The sequence below is a fragment of the Colossoma macropomum genome, unplaced genomic scaffold (genome assembly GCF_904425465.1).
Source record: "Colossoma macropomum unplaced genomic scaffold, Colossoma_macropomum, whole genome shotgun sequence".
NCBI lineage: Eukaryota > Metazoa > Chordata > Actinopteri > Characiformes > Serrasalmidae > Colossoma > Colossoma macropomum.
Window position 1 is genome coordinate 27993514 of NW_023494803.1, and position 23747 is coordinate 28017260.

Below are 23747 nucleotides of genomic sequence, written 5' to 3' on the forward strand. Positions count from 1 at the left end.
AGGCCAGGTGCAGCAGTGGCCAAACATTTCAACAGAATATAACAGACTCTAAGAATAAAGCAGACTCAAAGGGATGACAAATACTACCAACATCTGGATATGTTCCAAAGTGGTAGAGTTTGAGAGGAAGATCTGACTCAAGTCTGCAACTGTGTTGAAAATGTGTATGTGTAAAGGCACTGACAGACAGACACACACACACACACACACACACACACACACACACACACACACACACACACAAAGTAAAGTTTTCTATAGTCTTCTCTCCAAAGACACCTGCAAACACTTAAGAGCGTTCTCCACCCTGTTCCAAGCTTTCAGGCTGACAGATGAGTCCAACCCCACTCTCACTCTCCTCTGTCTTATTTTTCCTCTCCCCCTCTCTTCCCTAGCTGCTAGGAGGGGGGGAGTTGGGACTGAGGTATGAGGCTGTTTGGCAATGTTCTTCTAGAGGTTATTCTGTGGGTGGTGTTTGATGGACCTTTTTAGCAGCGCTCAGGGCTGTGAGAACAGTAAAAGGACGATATGCACCGTGTTAACTTGAAACAATGAAACGAGGATGAAGTCACTGCTAGAACGACTTCTGGTGGAAAAACATGTGAAAACAATCAACGCATACCAAACTATTTAGAAAATACCTTTACCCATGTTCTCAAAGAAAGCATCTGTGTCATTCGAGCTTCTTCTCTGGCTGAGTGATTCTGAGAAAAGATAAACAGACAAAAGATAAACAAGTTAAATTGCTGACGCAGTTAAAACAATGAAATAACATTTATTTTTGTTACACATGGACACACTGCTTTAAAGGAACAGCCTGGAAAATATTAAAATTAAACAACTTTTCCTGAACTTAAATGCAGTCAATCAGGCGAGACATGTTTAGTATCTAAAGTCTGCTTCTTTAGTTTTGCCCTGGAGCTACTGCACTAGATGTTAAAGTAGTTAACAAATAATGGAAGCGTATACCCCACCAATCAGCATCTCACAAATTGCAAAGACGTTACACACTTGTCTCAAACCATGTTGAACAGACTTGCTTATGCGGTTTTCTAGAAGTTGATGGTATGGCCAAAACTGTGTATATTTATATGGCATGGCTAAAAGGTTTGATGGTTTCAGTACGTATTAGAGCATAGTGTATTTAAGTATACAACCCCATTTACAAAAAAGTTGGGATGCTGTGAAAAATGTAAATATAAACAAAATGCAATGATGTGCAAATCATTTAAACCCTATATTTCACTGAAAATGAAAGACAACATATCAAATGTTGAAACAGAAATTCTATTGTTTTTTGAAAAATATACGCCATTTTGAATTTGATGCCAACAACACATTCCAAAAAAGTTGGAACGGGGTAACAAAAGGCTGGTAAAGTTGCGTAATGCTTAAAAAAACACCTGGTGGTTAATTGACAACAGGTCAATAACATGATTGGGTATAAAATGAGCATCCCAGAGAGGCTGAGTCTTTCAGAAGTAAATATGAAGAGGGGTTCACCACTCTGGGAAAGACTGCACGATGAAATAATTCAAAAATAACATTTCTCAAAATAAAATAGCAAAGAACTTTTGCTTTTCATCATCTACAGTAAATAACATTAAAAGATTCCAAGAATCTGGAGAAATCTCTGTATGCAAGGGACAAGGCCAAAAAACAGTATTTGCTGGGCATGATCTTTGGGCCCTCAAGTGGCACTGCATTAAAAACAGACATGATTCTCTAGAGGAAATCTTTGCATGTGCTCAGGAACACTTCTGAAAAACACTGCCTGTGAAACCAGTTCAGTGCTGCATCCACAACTCTTAAAACTCTTAAACGCAAAGAAGAGACCATATATAAAAAGGATCCAGGAATGCTGCCAACTTCTCTGGGCCTGAGCTCATTTAAAATGGACTGAGGGGGGGAGTGGAAAAGTGTACTGTGGTCTGATGAATCAACACTTGAATTTATTTTTGGAAATCATGGACGCTGTGTCCTCCAGGTTAAAGTCCACACAGCTTGTTATCAGTGCACAGTTCAAAAGCCAGTATTCATGATGGTATAGGGGTGCATTAGTGCACATGTTATGGGTGACTGGCACATCAGTGAAGGCACCATTAATGCTGAATTTTTTGCCAACATATGATGCCACCCAGACGACATCTTTTTCAGGGTTTTTGTCAAACCACATTCTGCATGTATTATAACAGCACGGCTCTGTATTAAAAGAGTCTGGGTGCTAAACTGGCCTGCCTGCAGTCCAGACCTGTCACCACTGAAAACATTTGGCACATTATAAAATGAAAAGTACAACAAAGGAGACCCCAAACTGCTGAGCAGCTGAAATCCTATATTAAGCAAAAAATGGGAAAACATTTAATTTTCAAAACTACAGCAGTTGGTCTCCTTAGTTCCCAAATGCTTACTGAGTGTTGTTAAAAGAAGAGGTGATTAAACACAGTGGTAAACACGCCCCCGTACCGACTTTTTTGGATGGTGTTGTTGGCATCAAATTCAAAATGGGCGTGTATTTTTCAAAAAACAACACAATTTTGCAGTTTCAACATTTGATTTGTTGTCTTTGTACTATTTTCAATGAAATATAGGATTTAAATGATTTGCACATAATTGAATTTTGTTTCTATTTACATTTTGCACAGTGTTCAAACTTTTTTGGAAATGAGGTTGTACATATTTTCATATAAAACTATTTTAGAAGCTTAAGCAGATTAATTTTTGTAGGTTAACAGTGGCTTGTTGTTCTGGAATGTCCCTACATTTTAACAAGAAGCATTATTAAAATATTTGTAATGTGGAAAATAGTAAAAACAAAACTAAACAACTTATAGACAAATCTATACACAAATACATATGGATGCAGCAGCTTCTCAACAAAAATGATACTAAATGCTGTTTCACATCCGAATTTCTCAAGTCATTTGTCACATAAGTGCATCCAAAACACTAGTGCCTACACCTGGAATTTGCTAAATATTATAAGTCATGTTAGACCATACTCGGCTAACGGCAAACCTCAAGAAACTGGCCAATCCTTCTGAACAGTCTCAGAGCAAGAGGTAAGGGACCGCTATATTTTCATTTTCGTCATCCCTGACTTAGCCTTTCAGTTAACTGGGATAACTTTAGCATATTCTGCACTGTTTACTGTCGCATTATCTGCATTTAGTTGTGGCATATCTGCATATAATGTATGACAAAACTCATGAATAAATTCAACTGGTATAATGCTCCCTTCTACTGTTGTCTATAAAAATGACAGAAAGTACAACTTTCAAGATGGCTGCTACAACTGCCTGGAGTTCTGCAACATGGTAGGAGCCAAGCCTGCTATGGCATGTAGATTGCATGATATTTATTGATCAAGTATAAGCTTAAATTGTTTCTGAGCTACACTGGCCTCATAGCTCCTGTAGAAAAACTAAAGAAGCAAATTTATGACACCAACTATGTCTTGGCTGATCAACTACATTTGGAGTAATGAGGAAAAGAGGTACATCTTCAGAATCTTAGGTAATTGTACCATATTCCGCTGCAATTATACGCATCTTCAAAAAATGCTGCTTTCTCTTGGTCAAAGTTCTTCTGAATTTGACCAAAAGGTAGAGCAACAAGCATCTCTGAAGATCAGGGATATTCTAATCTCTTACCAGAGTTTCTCTGGCACAGGGAGAAGAAAAAAGACTAAAGCTAAGGATTGAAAAAGTAAGAAAATGTGCAAGGAGGGGTATGCACACACACATTCACCTTTCACCTCCCCTAAAGGCATGACTAGGTGTGCTACAGACAGACATGTTCACCTTCACACTCTCACTGCCGCAAGCCAACGTCAAAACCATAAACAAGCAAACTCCACTCATCTCAGCTAAGACAGTCGGACTGCAGAGTGCAGAGTAAGAAGTGAGTGAACAGAGCGAGTGAGTGAGAGAAATTCTTCTGAAAACATTCTAACATCCTTCAAGCATGGAACACAATAGGCTCAGAGAACAAAAGGCATGCTCTGTTCAACTGTAAAATGGTGGCCGGAGAGGAGACAGCCCTCGGTCATGCCTGCTTATGGTGGAAACGTCCGCCTGAGCAAACCCCTGCTGGACCATGACATCAGCCAGAGGAACAAAAAAAGCTCCAGAAAAAAAAAATCCTCTATACTGACTGTTTTGTTCTTCTGTCAGTCGCAGAAGCCCTCACAACTTGAGCAACTTCCTGCGCAGAGAATGTAGAGTGCACGCTGTTTATGGGAGAAAAGCGGATGACAGGCACTGAAAGTGAGGCAGTGTGGACTGCAGGGATTCAGAAGAGTCCTACAAAGGACCCAGCAGCAGCCTTACAAATGAAGGATAGAGTACTCTATAGGAAGTGACCACTGCGCTAGCCATCTGAATGACTGTGAGCTGCTTCAAAGGTGTTTAACAAGTCTTTGGCTCAATGTATTTCCACTGTTCTGTGACATTCTCAATGAGTAAAATGTGAGTTTAAACATGCACAAAGTATTATGGTTGAAATTCAGCGGAACGTGAAAGTGTGAAATGGGTCTAAGTGAGTTCGTCTTTCCTCAGCTGGAAACATCTGCTCTGATGTTTCATGATTCACAAACACTCCCCCAGCACACCCTTGCACACAGCAAAGAACCATGCAAGTGAAAGAGAACTAGCAATTGTTGAAATATCCTAACTTCAAGACACACCTCCCATTGCCTAAATAAATAATAAAAAAACAATCAAAAAACTAAATAAATAATCATCTTCAGTACTTCAGTTGCATGTTAATTGTCTCACCAAGAACAAAGCAACAGAAAATTATTTCTTTGCATTTTTATTTCCATGGGGCAATAATAACTAGCAATGTTTGTTTTCCCTTTACAGTTTTAATAATGTATTTATAATAATTAATTCATGTAGGTTTTATAGTTAATAACAGTTTCATTATTAAATTATTGTGCTTAAAAAAGCATTTTCAACTATCTGCATATAACTGCGTTATTTATGAGGAAATAACACTTTTTCTTTTTTTTCCCCTCATCTTTTAGGGGCATTGCCCTGATGTTTAAAACATTTTTAAATGAATGAATCACAACAGAAAATATACAAAAACATTAATGCACAACAAGTAGGTATGATTACTGAAAAGGATGATTTAAAGGTTAAAATATTAATGTCATTGGGACTCCTGTGAAGGGTTATGTATTTTAAAAATATCTCAAAGAAAAAAGTTGTGAGGCTGTGAAAAACTTAAGCAAAAACAGAAGGCAACGATGTGCAAAACACTTACAGCCTATATTTAATTGAAAATAGTACAAAGACAACATATCACATGTTGAAACTGAGAAATTTGATTGTTTTTTGAAAAATATATGCTCATTTTAAATTTGATGCCATCAACACGTTTCAAAAAAGCTGAGACTAGGGCATGTTTACCACTGTTTTGCAACAGCTCTTCTTTTAACAACACTCTGCACGCATTTAGGAACTGAGGAGACCCTTTGCTGTAGTTTTGACAGTGAAATGTTTTCCCGTTCTTTCTTGATATGGGACTTCAGCTGCTCAACAGTTTGGGGTCTCCATTGTCATATTTTTTGTTTCATACTGCACCAAATGTTTTCAATGTGTGACAGGTCTGGACTGCAGGCAGGCCGGTTTATCACCCAGACTCGTTTACAAAGGAGCCATGCTGCTGTAATACATGCACAATGTGGCACAATGTGTCTCGCTGAAATAATCAAGGCCTTCCCTGAAAAAGACGTCATTTGAGTGGCAGCATATATTGCTCCAAAACCTGTATATATTGTGTGCTCACAGACAATGGTTTTTGGAAGTGTTCCCATGCAGTGATTTTCACTACAAAATTGGGTCTGTTTTTAATGCAGTGCTGCCTGAAGGCCCAAAGATCACGACCATCCAGTATTGGTTTTTGGACTTGTCCTTTGCATACAGAGATTTATATGGATTCTAGGAATCTTTTAATAATATTATTTAGCTTAGATGATAAAATCCCCAAGTTCTTTGCTATTTTATGTTGAGAAACATTATTCTTGAATTGTGTTGAGTTGTAGCATTTGCCCGCACAGTCTTTCACAGAGTGCTGAACCCCTCCCCATCTTCTGAATGACTCGGCCTCTCTGGGACGCTCTTTTTATATCCAATCATGTTACTGGCCTGTTGCCAAGTAATCTTATTAGTTGTAAAATGTTCCACCAGGTAGTTTTTTTAGGATTACACAACTCTACCAGTCTTTTGTTGCCCCGTCCCAACTTTTTTTAAATGTGTTGCCGGCATCAAGTTCAAACTGGGCATATATTTTACAAAACAACAATACAATTTCTCAGTTCCAACACTCAATATGTTGTCTTTGTACTATTTTCAATTACATATAGGGTTTAAATGATTTGCATATTATTGCATTTTGTTTTTATTTATATCTTGCACAGCGTTTTTGAAAATGGGACTGTATATACATTACACCTGAGAAACATATATTTAGCTATAAAGCTGTACGTATTTATTTGCTCAGAAAATCACTAATATTACAATAAACACAAACAATATTACTGCATAAGTAGTGACATTATGTATATTAATGCATGTTTGTATAGTATGTTTCGCTATTTCCAAAACCAAACCAAAATCCTGTCATTTGTAGTTATAATATCTACTTTGGTTAAACAGTACTTTCCTTATGTTAAATCAAGCGTGGTGATGAAATTGAACAAATCACTGTGATGGCTCAGGCACAGAGGAGAAAGTAAGTACTAAGTTCACTGGCAGAAACAGGCAGTTTGCTTTGGTGCCTAAAACATTTGCCCAGTAATGTGTATACATATTTATTTACAGAACTTTCTCCTAGAGACCTCAGGCTGAACCAGGCAGAAGATAAAAGTATTACTCTTTCCTCTTCAGATAATAGGAGTCTCCAGGATGAGGAGTGGCTCTGGGGGGAGAGTGGTGAAGAAGAGAGAGCAAGGCAGAGGAGAGGTCATCCCTGGAGTATTGGAAATCCATCAAACTTCCTATCCCCTGAAGACAGATTAAGTCAATCAAAGACATCAATGGCTCTCTTAACTAATCCTTTTCTCCTTGCTTGTTTACACCACTGTTGGGCAAAACTGTATGGGCTGCTGATTGAGGCATTGTGTTGCAAAGCAGCCACCCCCTCTGCTTTTTAACCAGCGCCCAACCTCTGAAACTAGAGGTGGACCAATACCGGGAGAGCTAATTGAAAGTCAGGGGTTGTGACCTTTGAGATGGGGGCAAAACGACCCTACCCTGAGCCCTAGACAGGAGATGATCTTGGCTGGGGCTGAGTGAGAGGGGCTCGAGGTTGGGCTCGGAGCCAGAATCTCGAGGAAAGTCCCTTCAGTCCTGCAGAGCTTCCACTGATAGAGGGGTCGGTGGGGGGCAGCTGTATGAGTGGAAAAACCTAGCAGCAGGGGGAAGGGGGGATTTGCATTCAGCCAAAGCGAGCTTTCATCCACCCCTTCCCTTCTAAGCCCAGCTCTGTCCCATCCATGGAAGGTTAGGGAGGGGTAGGGTGGTGGATAGGACATAGCCCCTCAATGCTCTTTTCATCTGTAACTGATGGGAGGGGATCAGGGGTGTAAATCTCTAAGCTCACAGTGATTTTATTCAGTTATGAGTCTTCAGGAAATGCATCATGAAATCTCAAGTTTTATTTTTTATACAACTTATAAAATATACATTTTATTGTATCATATAACTATATAAAATTACATAGTTTTTATATAATTTTGTAAAATTATTAAAAAAAACACAACTGTGACTGGAAAATCCATTTTTCTTTATAGCTTCTCAGTACGTTTATTTTCAAGAAGTGCCATATTTTAATAAAACTGATATTTTAAACCAATATTTTAATTTTCAAGTTTTTTTAATCAGTGCACGTTTAATATTATAATAACTGATTTTTAAAGTAATAAGCCATGACAGGCTGCTTTGTGTCCTGCCTTGCAACACTGCATAACCATGGGAAAATCACTGTAATGCGAGGCTTCTCATGTCTTTTTTGATGTGTTACATATTAAATACAATAATGATTAATAAATAATTAATTTTATTATTACTATCCATTTCATAAAATCAATTTTAGCATACCAAAATCATTGCAGTTGAATCAACACCCCTTTAGGTTGATGCATTGCGATTCATCGATACATCTTTACACCACTAAGGAGATATAGGCAGCAGCGGCATAATGAAGCAGGAATTCATGTTGGAGGGTTAGGCAGCCCAGGCCGTTCCCTCGTAAAGCGAGGTCAAGAAGAGGAGAGAGGAGAGGGTCACGCAAGCCGTGGCTCAGGGTCAGGGACAGCAGAGCAAGAGATCTTATTCATCTTCGTCGGGGGAAAGCCCCTCAAGGTTTCTATAAAAAGCAAAGGGGCCAGTATCTTTCTATCACGCAGCTAGGGCCAGTCTCCCATGTCACTGAAGTCAATCTTACTATTTCAAGAGAGCACAAGATGTATTGCGATGCTCCTCACAATAGACTAGAAAAGACATTAAAATACAACATGCACTTTTACTAACAGATATTTTGGGGGATAATGCAATAAAGAAGCCATCTGTGGGACCCGTCAAAATAACCTTAACCTGAGCAGTGGGGTTAGAAAGTGGCAACATGAATCTGTTATAATGCTCATACAAACACCTGGTCTACAGAGGGAGAGCCGAATTCTGCCGCTGAAGGCTTTTGAGCTATAACTATAACTATGACTATACAGTGTAACAGGATATTCAAATATAAAACCTTCCAACCTTAATACCCAGCATGCATTTTTTTTAATAGAACAGCCCAATGCATTTAACAGAAGTCGATCAGGGCTTAGAGAAGCATGCCAAAATAGGGCCACAGTGTGCTCCTGTGGCCCACTGCTTTGGACTAATGGTTATTTTTAGAGAAGTGGGTTATTTGTCCCAAGAGGACCTATGGGACCTTCAGAGACCATGCCTCAGAATCAGATGAGAAAAAAAGGACCAATTTCAAAGCAGGTCAAAAACAGAGGTGAAATGATTGTGAAATCAACTCTGCTCCAGAAAAAAGGCACAAAGCGACTTTAAAGAAATCGGCTTCTCCATCCACCCTCCAGCTTAATGGCTTTCTCAGCTAGAGGTCACAGCTTTTTTCATGGAACCCTACCAAACTTTAAAGGTAGAATGCTATATGCAGGAACAAAGGCCCCACAATTGTATTTCATTCTAACAACATCACCACTGAAGACTTAAACAACACTAGTGTGGGTTTATTTTGTATAATGACTGTCCATTTGGACACAGGAAAGAGCAATCTCTCTGAAATAATTCTGTCTATGAGTCGTGTGACCAAACAGCTGGAGAGACATAAAAGAATGCAGCATTTGAACACACTTATCAGCAGGACCACACAGAAGCTTAATTCATTTATTTGAATCACTCACACTTAAACAGTACTAAACACAAACCTCATTTCATTTTGAAAGCATGCTTTGGCCGGTGCCCAGCAAGGGGCTAACTATGCACAAGAACAATTCTTTGAATCAAAAAAAGCAGTAAACGGTTTTCAGATGGACAGCTTTGTTACAGAAAAACACCAATTTCCCCTGCAATAAGCAAAACAGCTTCAGTCCATTTCCATTCAAACACAATTAAACAGCAAAACATTTCTCTCTAGAAACAGGAACCTCCCTTCATGTGTGGTTGGCAATGGTCTCTAGGGGTTACAATTCTCATGCAGGGTCGTGCCTCCCATCAGCTCCCACTGACAGGGTGTCTATCTCCAGTCTGATATTGCTATAAGCAACGTGCCGCCGGGAATATATCAGAAGATAAAGCAATGGCAGGTGATGACAAACCACATTTCAGTTTAGGATGCAGATTTTATATATATATTATTATACAATATATATTATATACATCTCAGAAGATAAAGCTATATATATATTTATATATATGTGTATATATATATATATATATATATATATATATATATATATATATATATATACACACATATATATACACACACACACACACACACACACATATATATATATATATATATATATATATATATATATATATAGTCCACTTGCACCTGTACAACATGCCACCACCACATCGCTGGGGTGCGGGAAAAATGGGAAAAAATCGATTCTTAGATGCATCGCGATGCGGACGTGGACGATTCTGAATCGATTCATTCAACGTCAAAAATCGATTTTCTAAATATTTAATTTATAATGTAATGTTGACGGAATGCAAAAGGTGGAACTGGAAGTGGGTACGCGCAGCGCCGGACAGTCTGTGGCGGCACATAACAAAAACACAACTGGATGAGCGAGAAATCCGATCGGCTCCCTGTGCATTAAAAGCCAGGTTAGGTCAGGAGTCACAACCCAAATGATAAGAAGAGACATTTTGCCCTTTCAACAAAAATCAAACCACCTTGGGAGCCACAACATTTAATGTCCAGTATGTCTCAGTATGTGATAATGTCCTAGTATAGGCTAAAAATATCAACGAAAATGCGGACTTACTTTGCTCTGCTTTAAGATTTAGCTACAGCCGCTTTTCTTCCATCTCCGCCAGAAAACTTTTCCTCAAAAGTTGAATAGTTTCTTGTAAAATGTCTTTCAGCTTTCGGCTGTTTTACGAGGCTGAAGTCGTTTCTCATTCGCCAGCTTCTTGCTGAACTTTCCCGTTCCACCTTAAATTCTGACTGAGGCACCGAAGGTAAATGCGGCACCATTTAAGGAGGACCGGGAATATTAGAAAGAGAAGAGCCTTCATCTTCGCAACTGTTTAGTGTTTGACAGTCTCTCGTTGCAGATTTAACGTATCAGAAAACCAACTACGTTGCTTATAATTGCGAATAAGTCTGTTCGTCTCCAAAAGTGTCGTCTGTCTTTCTCTTTTCCTTTTTCGTTCGCTACTAGCCAGGCGAAACCTCGTTGCTATGTGACCTGCAGTCTGCACGCGAGTTCTCAGTCGTTGAGAAACAGGGCTTTCACGCTATGTTGCACACATCCCGTCTCGCATATAATTTACTGACACAGCGACCACCCCACTCTCTACCACAAGACCAAAACTGAAGTTATAAAATCACTAACGAAAACAGGTAGGGTCATCTATTATCACTGGATCTTATTTCACCCTAACAGTGCATTTTATCGCAGATGAGCAGCAGCAGCGTCTCCAAACAAGAGCAGTGAATGAGAGCCTTCCAGTTCACTTGCCACATCATTTCAATTTGTTTAATTAATAAAAGATATTGGACATGAATGTTTTATGGATCATTAATGATCACAAATGCTTAGCTTTAAAAGTACCAAGTCCTCAGACAGTAAGAAAATAGAAATCATGTATAGAAAATAAAGATGCATCAAGATGCATCGATAATCGTTTTATAATCGCATCGCAGCCCTCTGAATCGTAATCGAATCGAATCGTGAGGTTTCCCACCCCTAATTGAAGAACAGGGTGAAAGGGGGCTAACAAAGTACGCTGAGAAATAGATGGACTACAGCCTGTAATTGCAGAACAAAAAAGTGCTCCTATTTGGTAAGTGGAGCTGATAAAATGGAGGAGTGGTGTTTGATGATGGTGGTGAAGAACACTGTCTCATATGCCAGTTCAAAATCTCCCATAGATGTTCAACTGGGTTGAGATCTGGTGACTGCAAGGGCCACAGCATCTGATTTACATCGTTTTTATGCTCCTCAAACCATTCAGTGACCTCTTGTGCCCTGTGGTTGGTGGCACTGTCATCCTGGTTCCATTCCAGGAAAATCCCCCCAAACAGATCAAGTGCCCCCCCATATCGGTCAGATATTAAAGTATGTACCATTCTCTTGGTGTACACCACACATGCGCTTTCCCACTTAGGCTATATGGCGAATGATGACTCATCTAACCATGCCACTTGTTCCACACTTCCGTAGACCCGTGCCTGTCTCACTAATATAATATCACACTAATGCAGTCACTGAATGTGCGCATTTGACCACAGTTTCCATCCTTATTTTTCTGATGTCTTTCCCATACATGTAAATGCAGATATCTCTTCAGTCATTGTCCTTACTGAAACAATATTCAATTGAGCAGTCACTCCTGCCATCCACGGCCAAATAATGAACCCCTCTTTCAAAATTAAGAATGTTCAGCATTTTATACCAATGCGAATAACATGGAGCTGTATCTTACAAAGGCAAAATAAAAACAACAGCCCTGTAAAGAAACTGTGTCACTGTAATGAGCAGGTTATCCACACTGTTCCTATCTATGCATTCCACGATTGCCTATAGTGAGTGCAGCTCAGGTATGAGGGAGTGAGCTCCCTCTGGGAGTGTGTGTGAGTGCGTATGAGCTGTAATCAGTGAGGAGAGGAGGAGAGAAAGGGGCAGGGAGCGCCCGTGGGCAAACTGCCCAGCTTCTCAACCATCTGTGAACACAAGTGCATCTGTCTGTAGGGCTGTAATTATCAGTTATGGAGAGGAGTGGGAGGGAGACAAATCAAAGATTAATACGTATCGCTGCACAATATGCAATGCAGAGCTACTCTGACTTTACAAACCTTTTGTGCAGTGATTAGTGTGGAAACGACATTGAGAGTTCAGTCAGAAGATACATAGAAGCCATTCGGAACAATACTGTTAAGAAAAGATGCAGTGAACCTTAAGAGCCAGGTACACTGGCAGGTGCCAGCACAGTCCTCAGAATAGAAATACACACAGGTCAGACACAAACTCTCTAAATTTAGCGCAGAGTCTGTAGCCTTAGGAATGTGTATCTCTTTGTAGATGCATGAATAGACAGGAGTGCCTGCCAAACTATGGAGAAACATAACACTTCAGATCACACAGTGGAAGTGCAGTGTGGACATTCCTTTTCAAGCCTTAAAATGCGACAAGTTACATTTACAATGCAAAAAGACCAGAAGAAAACCATGCATGATCAGAGAAACTGTGATTTGCAGGATAAATGTGCTATAGCAGACTCATTAAACTCACTCAATCTCAATCTGCTGATGACTGAATAATCAACATACAGTAATTTAATTTCATCCCTTGCAAGAAGCCAAATGTAATTATGAGCCAGACACTGTGGATGTATGAACTCTGTGCAGAAGCACATGGCCCCAGCACTCAAAAGCTATTTAATTGTCGAGGATGAAATCCCACTGATGTCTATCAAAAATCTAATACGAGTTTCTTGAGATGGTGAAGGAGGATTGGGGGATGGGGTGGTGAAATGGCAGCCAAATGGCCATTAATATTCAATGGAAGAGGACAAAAGTGAGGGAGAATGCATGCACAGGATCGAAAAGGACACTGGAAGGAAAGGGTTTCACACTAGATAGACAGACAGGTGGAGTAGAGGGACAAAAAGAAAGACAGAGTCTTTAGGTAGAGTTAGAGAAACAGTGAAGGGCTTGGCTGAAATATTATTTGGTCGATATTCAGATTTCATGGATTTATTAACATTGGCAGTGTAATAACAAAACAACATTCAAGAACGTGATACTATTTTTTCAACAACAACCAGCTAATTTTAAGTATATTATACAGTTCAGTCATTCATAGCAGTTGCTTAGTATAGTGGACAACTAGCTTTTTAACATCAACATGAGTGGTCAGGCTCTAAAACAAAGCTTGATCCAGAGAGAGCTGTTAGTCAGGACAGTGACCGCAGAGGTGGCGCTTGGCTGTGGCCCTGTGCTCCTCAGGCACTGCTGGAGAGCTGGGCACATGTGACAGCACTGATGGATTCAATATGCTGTTCTGAATTGGGGGAATTAGACAAGAGCCAGGGCTTGAATGAGGGCCCCAGCCTGTTTCTTCCCTCAAGGTGCATGTGAGTAAGAGAGAGAGTGAGAGAGATAGAAAGAGAAAGAGAGAGAGAGAATTTGTGTTTGTACAAGAGACAGTGTGAAAGAGACAAACAGAATGTGAGAATGAGAGAAAGAAAGAACACAAAGCAAGAGAGAGATACAGAATATAGAGAATCAGTGACAGGAGAGAGAGAGAGGGGGGGAGAGAGAGGGGGGGAGAGGGGGGGAGAGAAAGAGAGAGAGAGAAAGGCAGGAAGAGAAAGAATCTGTGTATTTGTATGAGAGACGGACTGCAAGAGACAGAATGTGTTATGGGGGAGAGAGAGAGAGAGAGAGAGAGAGGAGGAAAGAAAGTGCAGAGTCAAACAAAAGAGATGCAGAATTTGTTTGATGAAGAGAATGAGAGACGAGAGAGAATGAAAGAAAGAAAGGAAGAAAGGAAGAAAGAAAGAGGCAGACAGACACCAAAAGAAAGAAAGAGAGAAATACAGAGACAGGATTTATGTTCAAGGGAGAGTGCGTGACAGAGAGAGAGAGAGAGAGAAAGAGAGAGAGAGACGGAAAGACAAAATTTGTGTTAGAGTGTGTGTGTCAGAGAGAGAGAGAGAGAGAGAGAGAGAGAGAGAGAGAGAGAGAGAGAGAGAGAGATGGGGAATTTTCAGCTGGCAATGAGAGCAGCTCTGATAGAAACCAGATGAGGAGCAAGAGAACGAGAGAAACAGGGCTGTTCAGGACAAAAGACAAACACAGCAGTGCTGTAACTGAAAGGAGGCCTCAATTCCTCTACCCACAAACACACCTCTCTCATATGCTCCTAACCTTAAAACCTTAAGTCTGACTGAATAGAGGAATAAACCAATTACAGTAGCATATGGTAGAGACCAATCCTGCATAAAGAATTTAAACCAATCCTGAGGGCCAACAGCAATCTGAGGATAATCCTCATAAAATACGTTAACTAAGAGACTGTTCTCCTTTGAGCTGGACATTTGTTGGGAAGTGCCTCTTGTGAATCCTTGCGCATTCATAATAACAGAATTGTTAACAACTTATATTACCAGTGTTTTCCAAACAGAGAATTTTTGACATCTAAAAGGAAAGAAGTGTGGTATTTGGGTATTTTGACACAATGTCAAACCATGTCTACATTATAAACTTGCATGTAGCCAGGACAGACTTCCAGCACTAAAACATATGCTTTAGACTGAATGGGAGTGAGCTGAATTTGTGGTGGATGTGCTGAGAGGAGAAGCCAGAGACAGATATTGGTCAATAACAGACTCAGAAAGTAAGGGTACAATTATTTAATTCATATATTTTGCGATTTTTCCCTTTAAGGGAAAGAAAGCCTACGCTGCTCTGTCAGGAAGCATAACGCACATCTGTCAGCATATGTAGACAGAAGGACTCTATTCTTCAAAACACTTCAAACACAGCTCGGGGTACAACCTCCCCAGCCCTGCGCCGACTGAAACAGGAGAGCTTCCATTAAAGCCCTGCTCATCCACCTGTGAAAGCAGAGCCAGGCCCTTCTGCTGCACGGCTTTAGCAGGACAGCCTGCCTCTGCACATCAAAGCCCTCCGCTCTGGAGATGATTCTCTCTCTCTCTCTGGCGGGTGGTGGAGGAGGACTCGGGGTGAAGAGGTGAAGGCTATCTGAGCTCCTGGACACACTCCGAAAACCAGTTCAGTTTCAGGGGACATCCCGATCTCCCCCCTCCTCTCTATATACCCATCTGCACAAGAAGCCTTATCTCTGCAGCTAATCTGAGGCTGAGCGGAACGAGAGAAACGCAGACATGCCTCCTATAGCAGCACGCTTAGACAATGACAGGTCAGGATTATTACAGTTTTTTTTTTTTTCATTTTTATTTCATTTTTATTAGTTGTTATTTTGATGTAGTTTTTCATTTTGGTTCTTGATTCCAGTTTAGTTTCAGTTAGTTTTAAGAGTCCGATACTAGTTTTAGTTTAGTATTTTCTGAAAAGCAAGTTTTAGTTTTTATTTAGTTTCAGTTTTAGCTTTGTGATCAAAACTGTGATACTATGAAATTATGCACTGTTAGTGAGATTTATTACAAAACCAAAACACAGTTCTTACTCACTAGATATACTGAAAAGAATGTAACACATGAAAGTGATAATCTTACTGACATCCCCATCTCTATGAACATATACACAGACATGACTTCACACTGGTAATATTTATATATTGCAATTCATGCACCACTCGCTATTGAGTCAGTGCAAGCTCTGAGGGGGTCTGCTGTGTTTGTGTGACGAAGTTAGCATTATTCTCTTTCAGCATTACTTTTTAGTTTGGCTCCATTCACTTTTACCATCACTGCCAACAAGCACACCTTTGCTGTTGACAAAACCTCGCTTGCAATCAGAGTAACCCCGAACGGAACGGGAGTTTAATTCAAATTAGGTCTTCTGTTTTAACAGTGCTAAATTAGCACAACAGCACACCACGTTATGCCTGGGATGAAATATTTCCTTAAGCACAACCAAAGACACTATCCTTCTCGCCTTAAAAAACAAAGTTTTGTATGTGCAAATTTATTTTGGCCTGTGCAGACATTCCTTGAGTTTCCATGGGTGTTATGACAAATCAAGGCAATCCAGCAAATGTAAGTAATTTTGGTCAAAACAATGCAGGTCTTGATGTGGTACCCATGCCACATCAAAGGTATACAGTTGTATTTTTAATATATCACAGGTCATATTGCAATTGTAATATGCAGAAAATAGATTCACAATATAGTCTGTATTGTACAGCCCTAGTAAAAAAAAGTGATACTTGTAGGCTTTAAGCATTCTAGTAACAGCATGCATGATGCCACTACCCCCATACATTTCCTATGGCAGTGTTTATCAACCCTGGTCGTGGAGGCCCACTGCCTTGCACTTTTTAGTGCTTTCCTTGCCCTCAACACACCTGATCCTACTAATTAGCTCAGTAACAGCCCCTTACTGATTTAAAGTGGGGGTGTTAAAGCGCAAAAATATGTGCAGGGCAGCGGGCCTCCAGGACCAGGGTTGAAAACTGGTGTTAGTATACAGTTTAATAGTTTGATAGGCGATTTATTTTTGTGCTGGGTTTGGTGATATTCAAAGGAAAAATGCCCATACAGCATAATGGGTTTGGGACATTTTTGTTTACCACAGGGCAAGATAGCAGAATGACAACATGACTTCAGAGGTCTGCTGTTCACTTGGAGAAATGTGAGGAAAATGCCATCATGCTGTTACTAGAATCCTTAAAGCCCAAAAGTATCACTTTCAACCAGGGCTATTCATTTTCCCTAGAGAAAGAAGTGCGTTCCTAATACAAGCCTGATGCTGACTATAGAATGACAACGGCAGACGTCTCTACATCTCTTTACCTCTGTCCCCACATGAAATCTACAGAGGACAGTCTAACAGTAGCGAGTTGAGGCAATTTCATCCATTTAAATTGATAAAGCCATTCTTCAAAGTAAGGAAACATTTAGGACTATGCTGTAAGCTCAGTCACCTTAATCCACTCACAGAAAATATACATTGTAGAGCATTATTGCACAGTTATTATTGTACTGTACAAGTAAATCATAAAAATTTTAATTTTCAGTTGAATAGAAGCTCACAAGTCTCAATTTTTAGCTGAGGAAAATCAAACATAAACTCAAAGAACAACTTAAAACAGGAGTAACAGGTGCATGCATTATGGTAAACCATCACTGCATGAAAACCAAAGATGCTTTTTCACAGCTACAGTCTGCTCCTCGAACACTGCCTTCATTAAACATAAACAATATTGAAACTCATGTGACTGTATGGAAATTTAATTAAAAAAAACTCTAAGCACCCAGATGCTTATCAGTGCTGCATTATTGGAAGGCTTGAGATGGCACACGCAGAATTACCCATGATGGATAGTACTGGGATGCAATAAAGTGACATATAACACTGGAAAGCAGCTATTAGACTGTGAAAAATGAGGAAAAAGATTTAGCAATTAATAGTATAACACAAGTGAAAGAATATGATTCTACAGTTTCCCTGGTGGTGCTTAAGCCGCTAAGCTGTTTGGAGCCTCTTGGCCAGTTGGTGTGACTGCTAACTGCCTCAAAGTCTCAGAGGACTGTGCTTAGAAACTTCAAACGTGCTAAATTCCTAGCAGACGCAATAAAATGATATGCGTGCTCTAGAAGAGCCTTTAGCGTGCCTGATGCTTGAGTTTGCATGCTCTCACCAGGAGCCCTCTGCAGCTGTTCAGAGATAGACACGGTGGTACAGCTGGGATGGCTGACATCAGCTTCTCATGGATCCTCATCTTACAATAGATGACCACACAGGGGCCATTAATATCAACACAGCTGAAAACCAACATTCACTGCTAACTACCAGATAAATATCAATGGTATCAATGCATATTGTCACTGTTCAAAGAAAAACAAGCATCTCCAAAATGGTAACTTGGCAAAAAACACTTTCTACTTTAAAATGTAAGTTAATGTAAAGAGACTTTATTCCAAGCAACTTTGGAGAATATTGCAAAATATTGCATTGACCATTTAGAAAATACAGCCATTTTTACATAGTCCCTGCATTTTCACAGGCTCAAAAGTAATCGGACAAACTAACAATTATAAATACAAGGATTATTTTTAAAACTTGGATGGAGATCCTTTGCAGTCAATGACTGCCTGAAGTCTAGAACCCATGGACATCACCAGCTGCTGAGTTATCTCCCTTGAGATGTTCTGCCAGGCCTTTACTGCAGCCACCTTCAGTTTTGTCTTTGTAAGTGAAAAGCATGCTCAGTTGGGTAACGGTCAGGTGACTCACTCAGCCATTTAAGAACATTCATTTTCTTTGCCTTAAGAAGCTCCTGGGTTGCTTTTGTGGTATGTTTTGAGTCAATATTCATCTGTAGTGTGAAGTGCTGTCCCAGCACTTTTACAGCATTTGACTGAATCTGACCGGAAAGTATAGCTCTATACACTTCAAAATTCATCCTGCTACTTCTGTCAGAGTCACATCATCAATAAACACCAGTGACCCAGTTCCAACTGGCAGCCATAACACTGCCTTAACCATGTTTGACAGATGATGTGGTATGCTTCGGATCATGAGCTTTTCCTTTCCTTCTCCAAACTCTTCTCTTCACATCATTCTGGTATAAACTAATCTTGGTTTCATTTATCCAAAGAATCTTGGTCCAGAACTGGGCAGGCTTTTTTTTTCAGATGTTTTATATCTAGTCTGGCCTTTCTGTTCTTAATTATTACCAGTGATTTGCATCTTGAGGCAAACCCTCTGTATTTACATTCATAAAGGTGTCCCTTGGTCACAGACTTTGACAATGATATGCCAGCCTCCTTCAAAATGTCCCTGAAGTGAATAGCTTCCGTGAAGGGGTCTATGTAGAGGGACTGCTTCATTTCAAATTCATTGTAGTGGTGCACATAGACAAAACTGAAAAAATTACATCACTGTCCAAATACTTATGGACATGACTGTAAATGAATAGTTTGTGTATGTTTTAATATCTAAAAATATCTCCCTCTCTCACCTCTAATATCAAAACAATGTGTTGTACTAATCTGTGAAGCAAATACTAATCTGGACCCAAACAATACTCAACACAGAACTACTTTAAAATCGTATGGAGCAGTGCAAGTATCGGTTGGTAGAAGAAATTATTTATAAATTACATTAAACATTTACACTTACATCAAAATATACATCAGCCTTTTTCACCAAGTACTTTGCTCCTTCTGTCTATTCTCCACAACATAACATTTTCTTCTTCATAGCTTGTTTACTGTACATTCTTGGTTTGGTTACTTTGCCCAGTGCAATGTTTGCAGACGCAGAACTATAAACTGGAATGAACAAAAATCAGTCCATACTATATATAAAAATAATAATATGCACAAATAGAAAGATTTTAATGCTCTTACAGTGCAAGGGAAAAAACAATTTCTAAAATGTGTTTTGTCTCTCCTAGAAGGAACATGGTAAACTGAATGTGAAGAAATAGCAATAGCGCCATTGTTTTATCTGAAGAGTGTCAAATGATATGGTCATGCAGCCTTTCCTGAAATATAGCATCTGCATTGAGTGCTTAAATGTTAGACATTCGATTTAAATAATCCTCCTGTTCCCAAACTGAAGGGCTGAGGTCAGTACAGTTGGTCTTGAGAAAGTACGGCGTGTACATTTGAACCTCATAAACACATACAGCCAAATAAGTGTGCTGTTATATTACATTTGGTAAGCTTTCCATTAGAGATGCATTCCTTAGAAGCTTATGCACCCCATTGCACAACAGCTGTCACTGAACAGCATTCACAACTTTACAAGCCTTCTGAAGAGTTTGGAGTGGCCCACTGGCTACACTTTCTCAAGGTCATGCTATGGCCAGGGTGCTGCTGCTGGCCTGAAAGCTTTAAGTGTAGTGTGAAATTGCTCTGCAGCATCTGTAGGTCAAAAGGAGGAGAAAACCCAATGGAGTGTGACAATAAACAAGAACTTGGCCAGCCATGTCTCCGTCAATCACCTCCGGAGAGTGACTCACCAAACTGCTACAGGGACCGACATTTTATCCACATTACATGACACACAAATACACACGCTTCCTTCAGGGCATGGTGTTCTTCCTGTACTGTCAAAACAAGCATTTAAAGAGTTAACAGAGTTAACAATCTGTGGAGCAGGCAGTTCTGGACCATGACAGAGATGGAATGCACTCACTGCTTCGACTGCACTGGCTTTACCATGCATTATCTGCCAACCAGTAATCAGGACTGAGAGACATATAGTCTTCTCTCACACTTATTGTCTTCTTGCTACTCTTCTTCATGTCCTTTCTATGCGCTTGTTTCTTTTCTTTCTATTAGTGCTTTACTCTAGAGCAGAGGTCACTAATAGGCGGACCACGGTCCAAGTCCGGACCCAGATGCTGTCCTATGCGGACCTGGACCTATAACCGATAAACTATGGAGAATTCTTTAATTTTGACAGGGTGGTCCTATTTTAATCGGCGTAACTTTTCTAGCCTTTGCGGCTTTAGCGGCCCGGGAGACTCACAGACCAATCGCATGCATTGTAAATATCACATATCTCAGCCAATCAGACCTGTGCATTACAATGAACACTGAGACTGGAGTGAGTGACACACACACAGGGGAGGGACAAGGCGAGGAACAGCAGTCAGAGAAGAAAGTGAGTCAGAAGGAAGTTATTTTACATGTTGTGCTCTTAAAAAGAGAAAACTGACCAGAAATGTTGTTGAAATATTACTGAATTGTACTTTATTTGATTTGACATTCAGTTGTTGACTGTATAAGATGTTGATATACCTACTAGGCTACTTCAGTAAACAGTATATGGCACTGAATCATGATGTAAGTTAGACAACATGATGTTCTGGACCTTTGCTTGAGGAAATTTTCTTTAACTGGACCTTACTGAATTTTAATTAAAGACCTCTGATCTAGAGCCTAATATTTTGATCTGATTGCCAAACAAGCCAAGAACAATCAACTCCACCACAGCAACAAAAAAATTCTGCCTAAGTCTGAACTCATTCACCAACTGGAGACTAAACATTCATAAAGATAATGCATTTCAACTTAACTTGTAGCAACAATGACAGCGGTCACCAGATCACTGATAAACAAATAAAATTAGAAGTCTAATTATCAGCTATACAAAGAAAAGTCTAAATTCCACTTTAACAACTATATACATCCATCAGTTCAACAAACAAGATTGTAGTCTGAATAAACTTCATTGTTTTCATGATGGCCTTTTTGGCTTTGTGGACCTGGCTGGCACCAACATGAGTTACTTCAGTGTGGCAGATTAAAAATGGTCTAAGGCAAAACTAAAGCAGAGGTAAATGCAAGCTTAAATTTGTTAAATGAAAGGGACAGCTAGACGAAAACTCAAATGTAGAATCTGAACCTGACCTGAACCCGACAAGTACTTCAGAAATGACCAAACTGGACACGAATACATGGGCACTGTTGAACTCAGATGATATTTCAAGCTATACTCTCTATTGCTCTACTTATGTGATAAAATTCAGGACTTCCATGTGAAAGCAAAGTTCTTCCTATTAAAGAGTAAGAACTTATTTCAGAAGCATGACCCCCCAATTCATGGTCAATTCATGGATATGCAAAGTTTTTATAAAACTCACTTCTTCCTTTCTGATGTTTTGAAGAGAAAACTGTGAATTAGCCACATTTGCATATCTGTTTCAGCTTATGTAACTGGTTTGGTAAGGCAGCCATGCTGGTCTGGTCAGCCTTGCCAAACAATAATCCAATCCTTAATGGGAGTTCCTACTTAAAAAAAAGACTAAATACGCATTCAGAATACGCAAGAAAAAGTCCTTTGTAATGTTAATGGTCTGGTGACAGATTTGTTTTCCATCATGATTCTCATGTTAATCTAATGCAGGTGGAGTACAGGAAGGCTTAGTAAATGAGTACTGCGCAGTAGAAGAGCCTCAATGTTTGGGTACGCAAGCACAGCAGCAAAATACAACTGGAAATGTGCTAGCAAGTCATTTTCAAGCTAGTTTGGTGTGGGAAAAGCCCTAGCTGTCTTAAATCTAGGTCAAGTATGTCGAGCAAAAGTGTTCTAGAGAAAAAAAACAACAAAACATGAAATCAAAAACTGAGAATGAAGTATTGGCTGTTTTTGCAGTGTTTTGTTATGATCTATGAAGGTTTATAGTTTTGGCCCAAAACAGAACAAAGAAAACTCAAAGCTCAAGCTCTTCCACTGTTATGTTTAAACTGAGACGACCTCTCCCACATTTTTGCTGTTGTCTCAACTGAATGGCCTATGCTGGGTAAAGTCCTCCAGCTATGACAACAAGCAGCGATCTGGGACCATTCCCACTAAAAGAGAAGTAATGTCATGTCACTAATAAAAGCAGGTTCCAAACTTTTCTCTGTGACATAACTGTCTTCTTCTTTACATAATATTCTAGGTCAAAGGCAAAGTGAGGCTCTGGCTGGCTGAAAACATGAGAGCAGTTTTCTCTCTCGCTTTGTTTATTCTGTGTGTTGTTCCGGAACTTTTGGACCATGAATTTCAGTCCAAACGCTGGAGTTGGAAGGGGGAGGGGGATAGGTGGGTGTTAGCTGGTTACAGACTAAAGCGACAAAGACCGAGCCCAGCTTTGCTTTGCTTTGGTTTGTTGTTTTTTCGGTGGATTTGATTATTGTCCCTTTACTTCCTGCTCTAATGGGAAAACACAGCAGAATCCTGGTCTTAACTCCAGGCTTTGTGTCGTCCTGTCTGCAGCCTGGTCACAGAGCACTGGGGATCCAGCCAGCGCTGACAAACATGTGCCAACACTGTCAACAGCTCTGTCCAGCCTGTGGACGCAAGGGAGCGTGCCACATTTGTGCCTCAGGATTTCAAACATGGATCAAATTAACGGATTACGCAGTAATGTTTAACTGATACAGTTTAGTGGTGCAAGGCAGAATACAAATAATCATGAGATGGACAAAAAGGTGATAAAGTTGTTTGATATTATGATGATATGATATGCAATAAACTATGATAAAAGGCCTATTGGCACAGAGTCCTTTAAAAAAAGCAGCAAACAGGCACCATATTTTAAGCATGTTTTTGTCTCCTTACTTTGTAATGGTACTTTTTGAGTTTTAACAAAAAAATCTTACATAGTGCAGCTTTAAAAGAAAAATGATAAATTCTAAACTGCTACTACTCAATGTCATTTCCTTTTTTGTCTTCTGTCTTATTTGTGCATACTCAGTGTTTAAAAAATTGCATCAGACTTAATGTTAAAATGTTAGGCTAAAAATTTAGGTTTTTTTTTCGCCCTAAAAAGTACTTGGTGTGAATAGGCCTTTAGGAATACAATTGCTAAAGTATACAATTTCAATCTG

At 39.7% G+C, this 23747-nt stretch overlaps 1 protein-coding gene across 5 annotated transcripts in view; it reads right to left on the reverse strand.

Annotated features, from left to right (window-relative positions):
- Positions 1-23747, reverse strand: part of kiaa0586 (KIAA0586 ortholog) — a 137672-nt gene that overhangs the window by 7237 nt on the left and 106688 nt on the right. For all 5 annotated transcript variants that reach the window (XM_036593555.1, XM_036593552.1, XM_036593554.1 and 2 more), the window contains one exon: positions 648-704. In XM_036593555.1, coding sequence (XP_036449448.1) covers positions 648-704 — 57 coding nt within the window. The remainder of the gene's footprint in view (positions 1-647; positions 705-23747) is intronic.